Source organism: Phacochoerus africanus, chromosome 7, assembly GCF_016906955.1.
Source record: "Phacochoerus africanus isolate WHEZ1 chromosome 7, ROS_Pafr_v1, whole genome shotgun sequence".
Taxonomy (NCBI): Eukaryota; Metazoa; Chordata; class Mammalia; order Artiodactyla; family Suidae; genus Phacochoerus; species Phacochoerus africanus.
In genome coordinates, this window is record NC_062550.1 from 51139779 (window position 1) to 51153674 (window position 13896).

Below are 13896 nucleotides of genomic sequence, written 5' to 3' on the forward strand. Positions count from 1 at the left end.
TTGCTGTGATAGTGATTTCACTACTTCAGGAGGAAACATCTGATTTGGAATGACTCTAATAAATAGAAAGTTTGGTTGTTTTTTTTCTTCTTTTTAGGGCTGCACCTGCAGCATATGGAAGTTTCCAGTTCCCAGGCTAGGGTTCCTATTGGAGCTACAGCTGCTGGCCTACACCACAGCCACAGTAACGCAGGATCCGAGCTGCGTCTGCAACCCATACCACAGTTCACAGCAGTGCCAAATCCCTGATCCACCGATCGAGGCTAGGGATTGAATTTGAATCGTTATGGATACTGGTTGGATTCGTTTCTGCTGTGCCACAATAGGAACTCCCAAAAGTTATTATTATTTTTTTTTGTCTTTTTTTTTTCTGCCTTTTCTAGGGCCGCTCCCACGGCATATGGAGGTTCCCACGCTAGGGATCGAATCAGAGCCGTACCCACCAGCCTACACCAGAGCCACAGCAACACAGGATCCAAGCCGAGTCTGCAACCTACACCACAGCTCACGGCAACGCCAGATCCTTAACCCACTGAGCAAGGCCAGGGCTGGAACCTACAACCTCATGGTTCCTAGTCAGATTCGTTAACCACTGAGCCACAAGGGGAACTTCCCAAAAGTTATTTTTTGATAAATAGTGTACTCTAGCCCACTTTAATGTTTACCCACTGTTTAGAATATTTGCTTCACTGTCAACAGGATAACTCTAACATTTGAAGAACCATTGTGATTACTAAACTACAAGCTCTTATAGATTGGGGTTCGAGTTGGTTTTTCACTTTGAATTTCACAGGGATCATCACCTAAGGGCTAAATAAGCATTTGTTGAATACGTGTATTGAAAAAGAATCAATTTTTGGCTTTTTAAGGTTAACACATTCCCATCTCTTTCAGTAATCTCTGCAGTCTCTAAATGCCCCCTTAAAAATGGAATCACCAGGATCAAACATAATGTCATAAAGGGACTGAAAGCCTTGACGTACAGTAATCAAGACATTATTTCTTTTTTTTTTTTTTCCTTTTTATAGCCATACCTGTGGCATGTGGAAGTTCCCAGGCTAGGGATCAAATCGAAGCTGCAACTGGAGCCAACACCACAGCCACAGCAACATCAGATCCAACTGCCATCTGTGACCTGCACCACAGCTTGTGGCAACACCAGATCCTTAACCCACTAAGCAAAGCCTGGGATTGAAGCTGCTTCCTCATGGATATTATGTCAGGTTCTTAACCCTTTGAGCCACATCAGGAACTCCAAGACATTATTTCTTAAATGTACTCTGAGATTTTTTTTTAATTTTTTTAATTTTTATTTTTTTGTCTTTTCTAGGGCTGCTCCCTGTGGCATATGGAGATTCCCAGGCTAGGGGTCTAATTGAAGCTGTAGCTGCCAACCTAGCCAGAGCCACAGCAACGCGGGATTTGAGCCACGTCTGTGACCTAAACCACAGCTAACCGCAACACCGGGTCCTTAACCCACTGAGCAAAGCCAGGGGCCGAACCCGCAACCTCATGGTTCCTAGTCGGATTCTTTAACCACCACGCCACGATGAGAACTCCATGAGATATTTTTAAATGTTTGACATTGTTGGATCAAGTAAACCATTTTTCCTCACGTACTTGCTTCCCATACCAAATTGATCCAGTTCTTCTTTTGTACAATTGATTTTTTTTAAACCTATGATCATGAATTTTTGTCACTACAAATTTTATCTTCTTTGTTTTATGATAGTATTCCAGTATATAGTTTGCATTTAGCATAGCTTCAGTTACAAGTAACAGAATACCAGCCTGACAGTTTTTTTAAACAATCGAAATATTTGATTATCCCTCAATCAAAATATTTATCTTCCCAGAATGGGAAGTCCGGGGATACCAGTAGTTTTATAATTGATTCAATGACTCAGTGATGTCTTCAAACACATTTTCCATCTTTTCTGCTAGGTCTTCCTTGCTATGCTGGTGATACCTCACCTCATGGTTGCAAAATGGCTGCCAGACTTTCAAATATCAAGACCACCTTTTGTTCTAAGTAGAAAGAAAAAGGGTACAGGCAAAGAAGAGATTTTGTGTTGTGTATTCGATTTTCTTTTTTTCTTTTTAGGGCTGCACCTGCAGCATATGGAAGTTCCCAAGCTAGGGGTAGAGTCAGAGCTGAAGCTGCCAGCCTACACCATAGCTCATGGCAATGCCAGATCCTTAATCCACTGAGCAGGGCCAGGGATTGAACCCATATCCTCATGGATACTAGTCTGGTTTGTTACTGCTGAGCCACAATGGGGACTCCGTGTATTTGATTTTTTGTTGTAATATTATTTGCCTCCTGAGGCTCTGTGTCTTTTCAGGAAGCAAAATGTTTCCTGGGAGCACCTCCCAACCCCAGGGTATTTTTCCTTATGCCTCACTTTCCAGAACTAGGCCATGTGCTCATCACTATACCAGTTAGTATCAAAGGGAAATGAATGATTCCTTTGGCCTAAATCAATCTTGATTCATTATTGAAGGCTAGGTAGAGTATATAATATGAATTTGAGACTTAGTCTATTCAAACCCTTGTGACATAGGGAAGCTGTATGAAAATGTTTACCATGGTTTGATTTCGTTTTTGCCTAAAGGGATTAAACTATTTCAAATACTAAATAACAGAGGTTCAAAATAATGAATATTCACATCTGGGTATATGCTTGAATGGATATTATACCTACAAAAAAATATGATTTGCCATGAATAGGAAAACGTTTTAATGACATAAAGCATTTTTCTTTGTAGGACTCAGGGCACATCATGTTGAGTATGTCATTTGTTCCCCAACAGCCCTTTTTAGGAAGAACAGGCTAAGAGCAAGATATAAATATACCAAGTGCTTTGCTTAAGGTTATATAGCCAATCACTTGCCAGTTAAGACTCCCTTAGTTCTCTGATGTGCTTCACGAAAATAAAAATGGGTGGCCAGAGTTTAACGCTAATCCAGAAAGACTAAAGATTTGGGGTTTTATTATTTATAACACAGTGTAATATTGACGACACAATGGGCGGTTAATCTCTCTCATTTAAAGAGGAAAATGTAAAGTCATACAGTAAAGGACTATGTCAGATACTTTAAGTTGGCATAATTTTTCATAACTGAATTCATGAAATATCAATAATAAACTCATGCTAGAACAGAAAATAGCCTGAGACTGTCCAGAGCCTGAAACAAACGCAAATTCGTGTTTTCAGATTGTTCGGCACGATAGGACCATGGAACAAATAGTGTTTCCTGTCCCCAATATATGTGAATACCTCACGCGAGAATCCAAGTGTCGTGTGTTCAATACCACAGAAAGGGATGAACAAGGAAGTAAAGTGAACGACTTTTTCCACCAAACAGAGGATCTCTACAATGAGATGAAGTGGCAGAAGAAAATCAGGAGTAAGTACGGTAAATTGAAATGGTTCATTTTGAGCATAAAGACTGATACATAGGTACTTTGGGATACATGATAGCATTTGTTTAAATTGGTTCTTAATTTCTTGCCATCTGATGTTACTGAAATCACGTATAGGCTTAAGAATGTCACCTCAGGGAGTTCCCGTTGTGGCGCAGCAGCAACAAATCCGACTAGGAGCCATGAGGTTGTGGTTTTGATCCCTGGCCTCATTCAGTGGGTTAGGGATCTGGCATTGCTGTGGCTGTGTCATACGCTGGAGGCTACAGCTCCGATTAGACCCCTTGCCTGGGAACCTCTACATGCCACAGGTGCAACCCTAAAAAGACAAAAAAAAAAAAAAGTCAGCTCAATCTACAGCTGGAGCCAAGACACCTGCGGCTTAAGGAAAACAGAAAACTCTGACTAATTAGATAGCCTTTTAGTGCTGATCCTATACTTTTATAAATATTATGACATCCGAGACTGCAGCTGGATATTTCAGCCGTGAAACAGCTGCAGGTTTGAACTCCACAAATAGACCCTGACTGGCCTTGACCATCAGTGAATGGGATGGAGAGATGTCAGGACATCATCCATCGACACAAGCAGGCTTGCCCTCTCCTCTCTGTGATTTATGACTGAGTAGGTTGTTTAATGTTTTCCCTGAAAGTTATTCTTTCTTTCAACATATCTGGAACTCACCAAAGCAAAGTGAAAATTGGGTGACCCTTATATTCAAATAGGGCAAGGTTATAATGTCACAGTTTAAAGTTACCATAATTCAGTTCCCATTACTTATTTCTCAGGTCTCAAGTGTATTTGTAAATATTGAAATTTAAAATTAAAAAAAAAATTCGAGTTGAAAGTAAATTTTATTTTCCTAGGTAAGGAACACCATGAATTTTTAACAAAAATTGATAGGGGACCTTACTTAATTCCTAGTCTTATATGATCTTTCTAGTTCAAAAAGCTGATCATTTGAATATCCGGCATGGGGGTTAAGCTGATGTTAAAACAGTTAGCAGTGAAAAAAAGAATGATCTTGGAGTTCCCTGGTGGTTAAGGATCCATTGTTGTCACTGCTGTGGCTCAGGTTCTATCTGTGGTCTGGGAACTTTCCGATGCTGCTGATATGGCCAAAAAAAAAAAAAAACCATCTGAAGTTATTTAATCATTTCAAGTACATTCTGCATCCTTTAAAAAAAAAAAAAGCTTGAGAAATTTTAAAGAATTGTGCTTCATTAAGTTTTTCATATCTTTTGTTAGGTCATGTAAAGTCCATACATTTTCATATGATTAAAGAAAGCTTATGATAAAATCATTAATTCGTTTATATTCATTTGTAACAATTACATGAAAATTTGAGTTTTGTCACATTTGGGATTGTTCATTTCTCTGAATGATGGAACAGTTAGGTGAGATTTTCTGTTATGGTACTCAAACTCACCATTTGGTCCTCTTTGATTTCTGAGGGTTTAAATAAAAATTCTTCACTCAATCCAATCATCTGTCGATGGACTTATGATGGAGCATAAAAATGTGAGAAAAAAAGTATACATGTATGTGTAACTGGGCCACCATGCTGTACAGTAGAAAAAAAATTGTATCGGGGAAATAACAATTTTTTAAAATTACCATATTAAAAAATTATTCACTCAAAAAAAAATAAGGGAAAATTTTTAATTAGGTCTTTTCTGTCTTTGGGAAAAGTTTTCCAGACAGGCAAATGTATGTTCTCAATACCTCATTCAGCAGTACTTCATTATTTTATTTTATTTTATTTTATTTTATTTTATCATTTTATTTCTTTTTATGACCATACCTGAGGCATATGGAAGTTCCTAGGTTAGGAGTTGAATCAGAGCTTCTGCTGAGGGCTATGCTATAGCCACAGCAACACCAGATCTGAGCTGCGTCTGTGACCTACACCACAGCTCAAGCAACACCTTAACTCACTGAGTGAGGCCAGGAATCAAACCCACATTCTTATGGAGACTGTGTTGGGTTCTTAACCTGATGAACCACAACAGGATCTCCAAGCTTCATCATTTTAGTTTCCTAGGAACTTCAATGACTGTGTTTTTTTAATTTGGTTGAGCTTGACACATGCCATCTTTGGATATAAGACTGTAGCATGCATCATCAGGTTTTCTTAGCAGAATATTTGAAAAAATTAAAGAAGTTATTCTCCCTTAGCATTTTACCGTGTAGAATCTTATGGAATTCAGAGAAAATTTGGTGTGTCCAAAACATATGAAAACTCAATTTGAAAGTAAATTGAATAATGAACTAGGACTTGTGGGACCTGTGCTTTTGCAGATAAATATATTGTCTTTTATCAAAAGACAGATATTAAAAGAATTTCTGGTATACAGTTTACTTTTACAATTTGGAATCAGCTTATGATGAGGTTATAGACAGAATCTAATTCATTTGATGGATTTGTTATTACAAATACATGTATCAACATCTTCTAATTTTGTCTTAATATTCTGCTTTTTAAAATGAGGACTCCTAATTCAGGAATGATGGAGATGCAGATGTTTACAATTTATGACACATTAGTCTGCTAAATGCCATGGCTAATCATGGCCTACTTCAGTGTTGGAATTCTCATAACATAATTTGGAAAGTTTAAAATTTTGATTTGAAAATTGATGTGCTTTTTCCTCTCAGTTAACGCCAATATCTTAAACCTGATGTTAAGGTATGAAGACTTACAGCATGAGCAAGACCTGAATAAGTCACGTGTCAAACTTATATGCATTACATAGCTGTTCAGTTTTTTTAGGAGAGGTGAAAAGAAGTGATTTTTGGTTAATGTAAATTGTATTCAGTAGATGCATTTGTTAATTGATTTCTGATGACAGTACAGAATCCCATTTCTGAAAATATTCATCAAAGCCTTGCCCACTTATCGGTAGGTCTTATTATATCTTTCATTTACTTCTGGTGTTGCAAATCCAAAAAGTTCTTAGGAAGCCTAAAGGTTTAAAACTTAGTGTTATAAATCACTAGTTCCCAGTAAGCAGTGCTGTGCCACACTATTAAGTTTCATGGTTTCAGGCAACTATGACTGTATCATAGAAGTTTTCACCAGAGATATATTTGTGCGAGGGGTTTGGGTTTTAATTTGACTTTAAGATATGAGAATGAGACCAATTTATCCATATTACTACTAAATTATACAGCAGTGTAGACCATACCATTAAAAGAGGGCCCCAGGTGGCTGCTAAACCCCTAATCCACTTTAAGGATGTATTAAAGAGAATTAATTTAGAATCATCTTTTCTAACCACCTCTAGGAGTTGCAGAATTACTTACCTTCCTACAGTGGTTTGGGTATAAAGCTATGGCTCGGATTCAATCCCTGGACCAGGAACTTGCATGTGGCATGGGTGCAGCCATAAAAAATATGTCAATAAATCAATAAACGAACATGCTATTATAGTAGTTTACAAAAACACATTAAGTAAAATGTCATTTGGACTGGCTCCAGTGTGGAAACCAAAATTCATTTTCTGTTCTGTCCCACTGCATTTCTTGCCCACTAGGTAACCCAGCCCTGTTCTGGTTCTCAAGGCACATTTCTCTCTGGGGGAGCATCTCCTTCAACCTGGCTGTGTTCATCAACTTGGCTGTGGCTCTCTTCTACCCCTTTGGGGATGATGGAGATGAAGGCAAGTACTTGTCTATCGCTAAATGATAAATATTGTAGAGTTCTAAAAACCATACTGTGGATACCTGCCTTAATTAACTATTTAGAGCCCCCCAATTATAATAGTTTAATTCTGGTTAAATAAATTTTCTTTATTCACTGGAAGTAGAGATTGATGGTAAGTAGAGGGGGCAGAAAACTATGGTCAATATAAATATTTTTTTCAAAAAGCTCATACACAGAAGAGCTAGTAGAGCTATATTATATACTGGCAAATAAGACAATGAAAAAACTATTTTGTGACCTAAAGCATTTTTATACTGTATCATCTCAATTATATAAACATATGGGAAAATGAGAGATGTATGCCAAAATACTGATTGTGGTTACTTTAAATAGTAGAAGCTCTATTTTCTCTTTGCCTTCAGTATTGTCTAAGATTTCTACAAGGGCCTACAGATAATATGAAAAAAAAATTTTAAATGTACAGCATAAGATGGAATATAATAATAGAGCATAAAGGGTATTGACTATGAAGTTAATGTTACTAGACTAATAATACATCGAGTTTTGCAAAAGCAAAGATTAGAAATTATCCCATGTTAAGTGAAATGGAAAATAATGAGAGAGGCATGCTAAAGAGTGGGACTGTGGAAATTAAGTTTTGTATAAATCTGGCAGAAGTGCATGGGAATATGAATATGTCAAAGACTTGGATACAGGGAGTTCCCGTCATGGCTCAGAGGTTAACCAATCCGACTAAGAACCATGAGGTTTCGGGTTCGATTGCTGGCCTTGCTTGGGGGGTTAAGGATCCAGCATTGCAGTGAGCTGTGGTGTAGGTTGCAGACGCAGCTCGGATCCCACGTTGCTGTGGCTCTGGCATAGGCTTGGATACAATCAGGTGAATAACTTGGGAATGGGTGTTGAAAGAATGGCTTAGAGGACAAGATGTGAGATACCAGCAAATAATAACCACGTGGTCCTTTTGTATCTCATCTGTTCATAGGGTTATTGTGAGAATTTAATGAGATGCTGTAGAGAAAGCACTTAGAATAGCAGCTAGTAAGCATTCAATAAAGCTTAGTTGCTGTTGCTGTTGTTGTTGCAAGGTAAATATTAATACTACAAAGGAAAGCTCAGTGAAAAGGACAGTATGATGAGAGAGAGGTATTTAAGCTTATTTTAAAGGAACTGGAGGGAAGCAGGAAGAGAAATGGAAGTACGGGAGTAATTTGCTATTTCAAAGGTCCGTTGCAGATAGATAGCAGATATCAAAAGTTCTAACCTTTGGTGTAATCTGAGTCATCATAAAAAGGTTAGATTTTTCTTCTAGAAGCACGCCAGTGCCAATAAAAGAAGAATATTTGGCAGTGGAGTACATGTGTGAGTTAAACAGCGATGAAAACATAGCAAACATTTGGCCATCCATTGTGGGAAGTTGCAAATGCAGCAGGAAGTGGAAACAGCCCTCTCTTCACTGTGTTAGTCTCATTTAGTGATGATAGCCCTCTTGGCAGAGAAGAATGTAACTCTTGTGAGGAGAGAAGTCCAGCATGAAATGATAAATTCCTATCATCTGCGCACAGAATGCTGAGAGTAGATTGTAATATCCCGGTGAATAGAGGCATAAACTCTTAGATATGGAAGCCATTCTAGAAATCATCTAATATCAAACCCTCATTTGACAGTTTATAAAGGGATGGAAGCCCAAAGATGCTAAAGAATGGCTGATCTCAGAGTAGAAGTTTAGTGCTTTTGTTTACCATCTAGAACGTTTCAGTATGAACAATTAGATTGGGAGCATATAGATAACAGGTACTCCTGAATACAGGTCATCATTTTCCCTGAGTTGCATGCCATGAGAGCCCTTAGGAGACCACCAGAGCCAAAGTACATAGCCTCTGCTGCCACCTATTGTACATGAAATATAATGGTGATGGGCAGTGCTTCCCTCCCTACCCCTGACTCTTTACTCATTCAGGAGAAGGTAGAACACCTGATACATTTTTAATATCTGCCCAAGATCTGTTATAATAGTAATACTGATCATGATAATAGCAGCTGTTATTGTTTACCATTTAGACTGGATCAGACCAAATGCTAAGCATGTCACATACATAATGTCATTTCATCTTCCTGACAATCCTGTAAAATAAGCACTTTACCTTTATGCCAATAATTTGGGAGTAGAGTCTGGAAATGAGTATTTTTTTACCAGGTTTCCAGAGGTGTTGCTAATACTGCTGGTCCATGAGCAAGAACTTGAAACCGCCTATGTAGGAGAATTTGGAGTAGTCTCCAGCCTCAGAAAGAAGTAGGACTAACAAACACAAGACAGGAAAACATGGTGGGTGATCTTCAGGTGAAGAGGCAGACTTTACTCTTCAAAAGGGACTGAGAAATTAACAATAGTAACCAAAACGGAGGCTCAGTCCTGGCTGTCTGCGTGTGGGTATGGTGCTAACAAGAAAGGGAAGGCATGACCTGCCATTGTGGCAACATGGAATCCCAAGGTTATGTTTGGGTGATCTGATTATAGTTCTAGATGTGTTATTTAATTATAACTCGATGAATAAGGCTGCAATTTTGGTCAGGATTAACTGAGCCGCAACCCTTCAGTTACGTGCTCTGGCATAGCTGGGAAGGCCAAGGAAACAAAGTTAAGACAGATAAGCACACCTGGCCACCAGAACTGGCTGGAGAAGATACACTCCATTTGGACATGCAAGTCTCTAATGCTGGATGTTGTCAAACATAGACTGGATGATGCCTTGGCTGGAGCACTTTGGGGCGACTCACAAATGAATTAGTTGATCTTGAAGATCCTCTCCAAAAAGTGATAAATGATGGGGACAGGTCAAAGAACACAAGATCCAACTTGAAAGGCCTCTCATTGGCCAAATCTGTGGAAATTTGGAGAAAAAAAAATGTCAACCATAATATATATTGTATTATGTACCCACAGAATAAAATAAGAATCCAGAAAGCCGTATTGATAGATGAGAGAGCTCTTCCTTACAATAATATTCCAATTAATAAATGTAGAAGGGGTAATGGAAATAGAATGTCACCATTTGGCAAATATTACATGGTAGTAATCATCCATGGATGCCAATAGGTGAGTGTTGGATGAAAAAGTATAATGAGAAACAGGATACTGACATCATCTTAAAGTATTTCCTCATAATATGCTTATTATAAAAGAAAGAAGAGTGATTTTAAAGTAGAGAAATCACTTTAATTATGTGATCAGTGTTAATGTCACCAGTAATGAGACACAGCAACAGGGACATGGCATCATTTGTCAAAAATACATAAACTGAGGAGATCTCAGACAAATTGAGAAGGAGGGACATTCTATAAAATTATTGGTCAGTACTCTTGAAGCTTATGAAAGACAAAGAAATGTGGAAGAATTAAATTAAAAGAGACTAAAGAGACATGAGAGCTAAATGCAATGTGTGATCCCAGTCCAGAAAAAAGACATTAATTGGGCAACTGATGAACGTTGACTAAGGTGTGTACATTAAAGTGGCATATCATATTAATTTCCTGATATTGGTCATTGTAATGTGATTAGGTAAGCCATCAACATTTGAGGCATCTAGGTGAAGGGTACATGGGAATTTTGTATTATATTTATGATTTTAGTCTGAAAGAGTTTTGAAATACAAAGTTAAAAAAGAAGTAAATATGAAGACACCATCCAACCTTGAGGTCCGGGGATTTTGAGTATAGAAGTTGATCACCATAACGCCTGGTGAATCCTGGGCCAAAAAAAGACCTGTGATCAAAATGGGCCACTTTTCCCAACCCCAGATCCTAACGTGAGCGTCTCTGGAATCACTGTGGCCAGGGTGGCAGTGAGGCTTTCTCCAAGCATATTTTACAGCCTGACCACACAAGAGCTTCTAGGAACACTTATGCCCGGATATATGCGTCACACTTGGGTTATAATATTAACTGAGAGAATAGTGTCTCCATTCAAGCAGGGCGGTAGTGCACAATAATTAAAGGGAAGGTGATTCTCAGAGGATCGGCTTATAGGGCAGCTCCCAGCTCCCACTGCACGTAATCTCCCTTCATTGCCAGGCTTTGAGGAGCTCTGTTTGAATTTGTTCAGGAATCTAAGGCTTATTTGTGTGGCTCTAAGTTTGGGTCCGGGTTTCCTTGTTTGGTTGACTGGTTTATGTGTTTAACATGTGCTTCTCTCAAAAAGAAACTTGTGCCAAAGTTGAGGAATGAGGCTATGCTAGTTGTGGCCGAAACCACAGCTGTTGATACTAGGGAATCTCCTAGATGTCTGTGCAGAAGTTGAGCGTTGCCATGCCAACCATTCCTGCCAGTCTGGCAAAGGCAGACCAGTTAGCAGAGAAAATTGCCGCCGTGGGACTTTCTTACATGCAGATAGCATGTGATTTAAAAAGAAGATCGTGTTCAAATTTTGGGTGTCATTTTTCTGTCCCTCAAGTGCTTTGTGTTAAAGGAAATAAGTTCTCCAACATGATTTTAGTGCATTCCTCTCAATAACAACCATTGATGGAGTGCAGCTGGATACCAGGCACTGTGCTAGGCCCTAGAGATACCAAGGTTGGGAAAGCTGTCCTTGTCCTCCAGGAGCTCAGCTAAGGGATGAAGGAAGAAGTGAGCAACAAGAGTAAAGAACACTTGCAGATTTATCTAGTCTACTTTAGCTATCTAGTCTACTTTAGCTGGACTGAGGCAGAAGAAACAGGAAATTCTTAAGAGGCAGAGCAGGAGGCAGAGGAATGAAGTAAGAAGCATATTCTGGAAGTAAACTTATAAACAACTCAGTGTGGGGTAGATCGGAGAGTAGAATTGAGGTCTCCAATTTTTATTTGAATTTTCTTTTATTAAAGACAAATATCACACTTTCTAATATTTAAAAATGGATAGAGTGAATTCTAAAAAAATTTTCTGTTATAAAAGTAATACAAGCTCATTATAGAAAGTGAATACAAATATAAAGTATTAAGAAGACAGTCCCATCTCTCCACCCTTAGTGGGTAACAAATGACTTTGAATATCTGTCCTGTCTTCTCTAGAGTTGCTCAGAGGATTTCAGTTTCTTTTTTTAGCATCAAATCTTCAGCTAGAAAACAATATGAGCATTCTTACAGGATGAAAGTGCTATCAATTGTCAGTTGAAAATACTGTAAATCAATAGCCATTTTAAGTAACTTTTAAATGTATTTGCTTTTCACGAATATATGCTTAACACTAACCTATATTCAAGGTACTAGGCTAGACACTTTGAGTTCTCACTACAAAGGAATCAAATGCCCAGTTTTAAGTGCTTGGTTATAATTTCTTTCTTTCTTTTATTTTTAGTGAGAATTGCAACCTTTTTTATATTTATGGCATATGGAGGTTCCCAGGCTAGGGGTCAAATCAGAGCTACAGCTGCCTGCCTACACCACAGCCACAGTAACGCAGGATCCGAGCTGCATCTGTGACCTACACCACAGCTCACAGCAGTGCCAGATCCTTCATCCACTGAGCGAGGCCAGGGATTGAATCCTCAACCTCATGGTTCCTAGTTGGATTCATTTCCACTGCGCCATGTTGGGAACTCCTTGGTTATAATTTCTTATTTAATCGAGGGAAAATCTCAGCAAACCAGATATTGTCTGGGAAAGAGCAAGTCAAGATGTGGTTAGTGTATCAGACATGAATGACCCAATGCACAAAGTGACTATCAGTGACAAAGCTGAGACTCTTAAAAGAAGAATGCCACACCAAGGCATTGCTTATGCATTATACTGAAGAGTCCCGTTATTGGCTGTGAGTTATTAAATATGTGAAGATGTTGGCAATTTTAATAAGTTTAAGAGGGAAGCCCCACCACTTGGGGATTTTATAGCTGGAGTCTAGTTATTTACTCAAAATGAGCTCAAAGATTATGTTTCTGTTTATTCATTTAGCCAACAAATAGTTGTTACTGCATGCCAGGCACTGTGATGGGCCCAGAAGGGGTCCTCACCCTTACAGAGCTCGCATCCTGATGGCAGCCCAGGAAGCAGGAGGGAAAGTTTAAGGCATCATTCTCCCTGTGGCTCTTTGAGATCTATGAGGCCAGGGCAGTTGATGGTCAGGCTATGTTTTGATAGACCAAGAGGGCTTAAAGCCAACATCTTAATAAATATGAGTAATGTACCCGTCTTGTTAATGTTCCCAGAGGACAGGAGTTGAAGGTGATTTCCAGAGCAGGCCTGGAGCTTACTCCTTTTTTCCCCCCTCCATCTTCGAAGGAATCTTACCAGATCATAAATTTGGTGAGGGGGCAGATCAGATTTCTCCTGCCAGTTGTCTTTCATCACTACTTGCTTTAAGACATAATAGAAGAACAACATTGCAAAAATAAACATGTCTGAATCAGGGCTGTTCATTATCCGTTCTTTGTTTAGTTTTTTCATGTCTGACAGGATCTTCCTGCCTACTTTTGGGGGTAGGGGGCGGTGGCCCTGTGCCTGTTGCATGCAGAGGTTCCTGAAAGAGGGATGGAACCTGTACCACAGCAGTGACCTGAGCCACAACTGTGACAATACTGTATCCTTAACTGCTAAGCCACCAGGGAACTCCTCTTCCTACTGACTTTTGAGCCATCAGGACTCACTCTGAACTAAATAAAGGCTTGCAAAGAACTTATTGTAATCCCATGGTTTCCATGGTAATACAGAAACTCTACACACATAAGAGTACTCAAGGTGTTTTCACGCAGAAGTTTATTTTTTAAATAGTAAAAGGAGGTGTGGCCCAAAGAAATAACTAGTGGAAAGTCTCTTTTGTTGTTTCCCCTCTGAG

At 38.9% G+C, this 13896-nt stretch overlaps 1 protein-coding gene across 1 annotated transcript in view; it reads left to right on the forward strand.

Moving 5' to 3' along the window:
* The window catches only part of ITPR2 (inositol 1,4,5-trisphosphate receptor type 2), a 520896-nt gene that overhangs the window by 415918 nt on the left and 91082 nt on the right, over positions 1–13896 (forward strand). Inside the window, exons 47-48 of the mRNA XM_047787348.1 lie at positions 3220–3412; positions 6965–7090. Of these exons, the coding sequence (XP_047643304.1) occupies positions 3220–3412; positions 6965–7090 (319 nt within the window). The remainder of the gene's footprint in view (positions 1–3219; positions 3413–6964; positions 7091–13896) is intronic.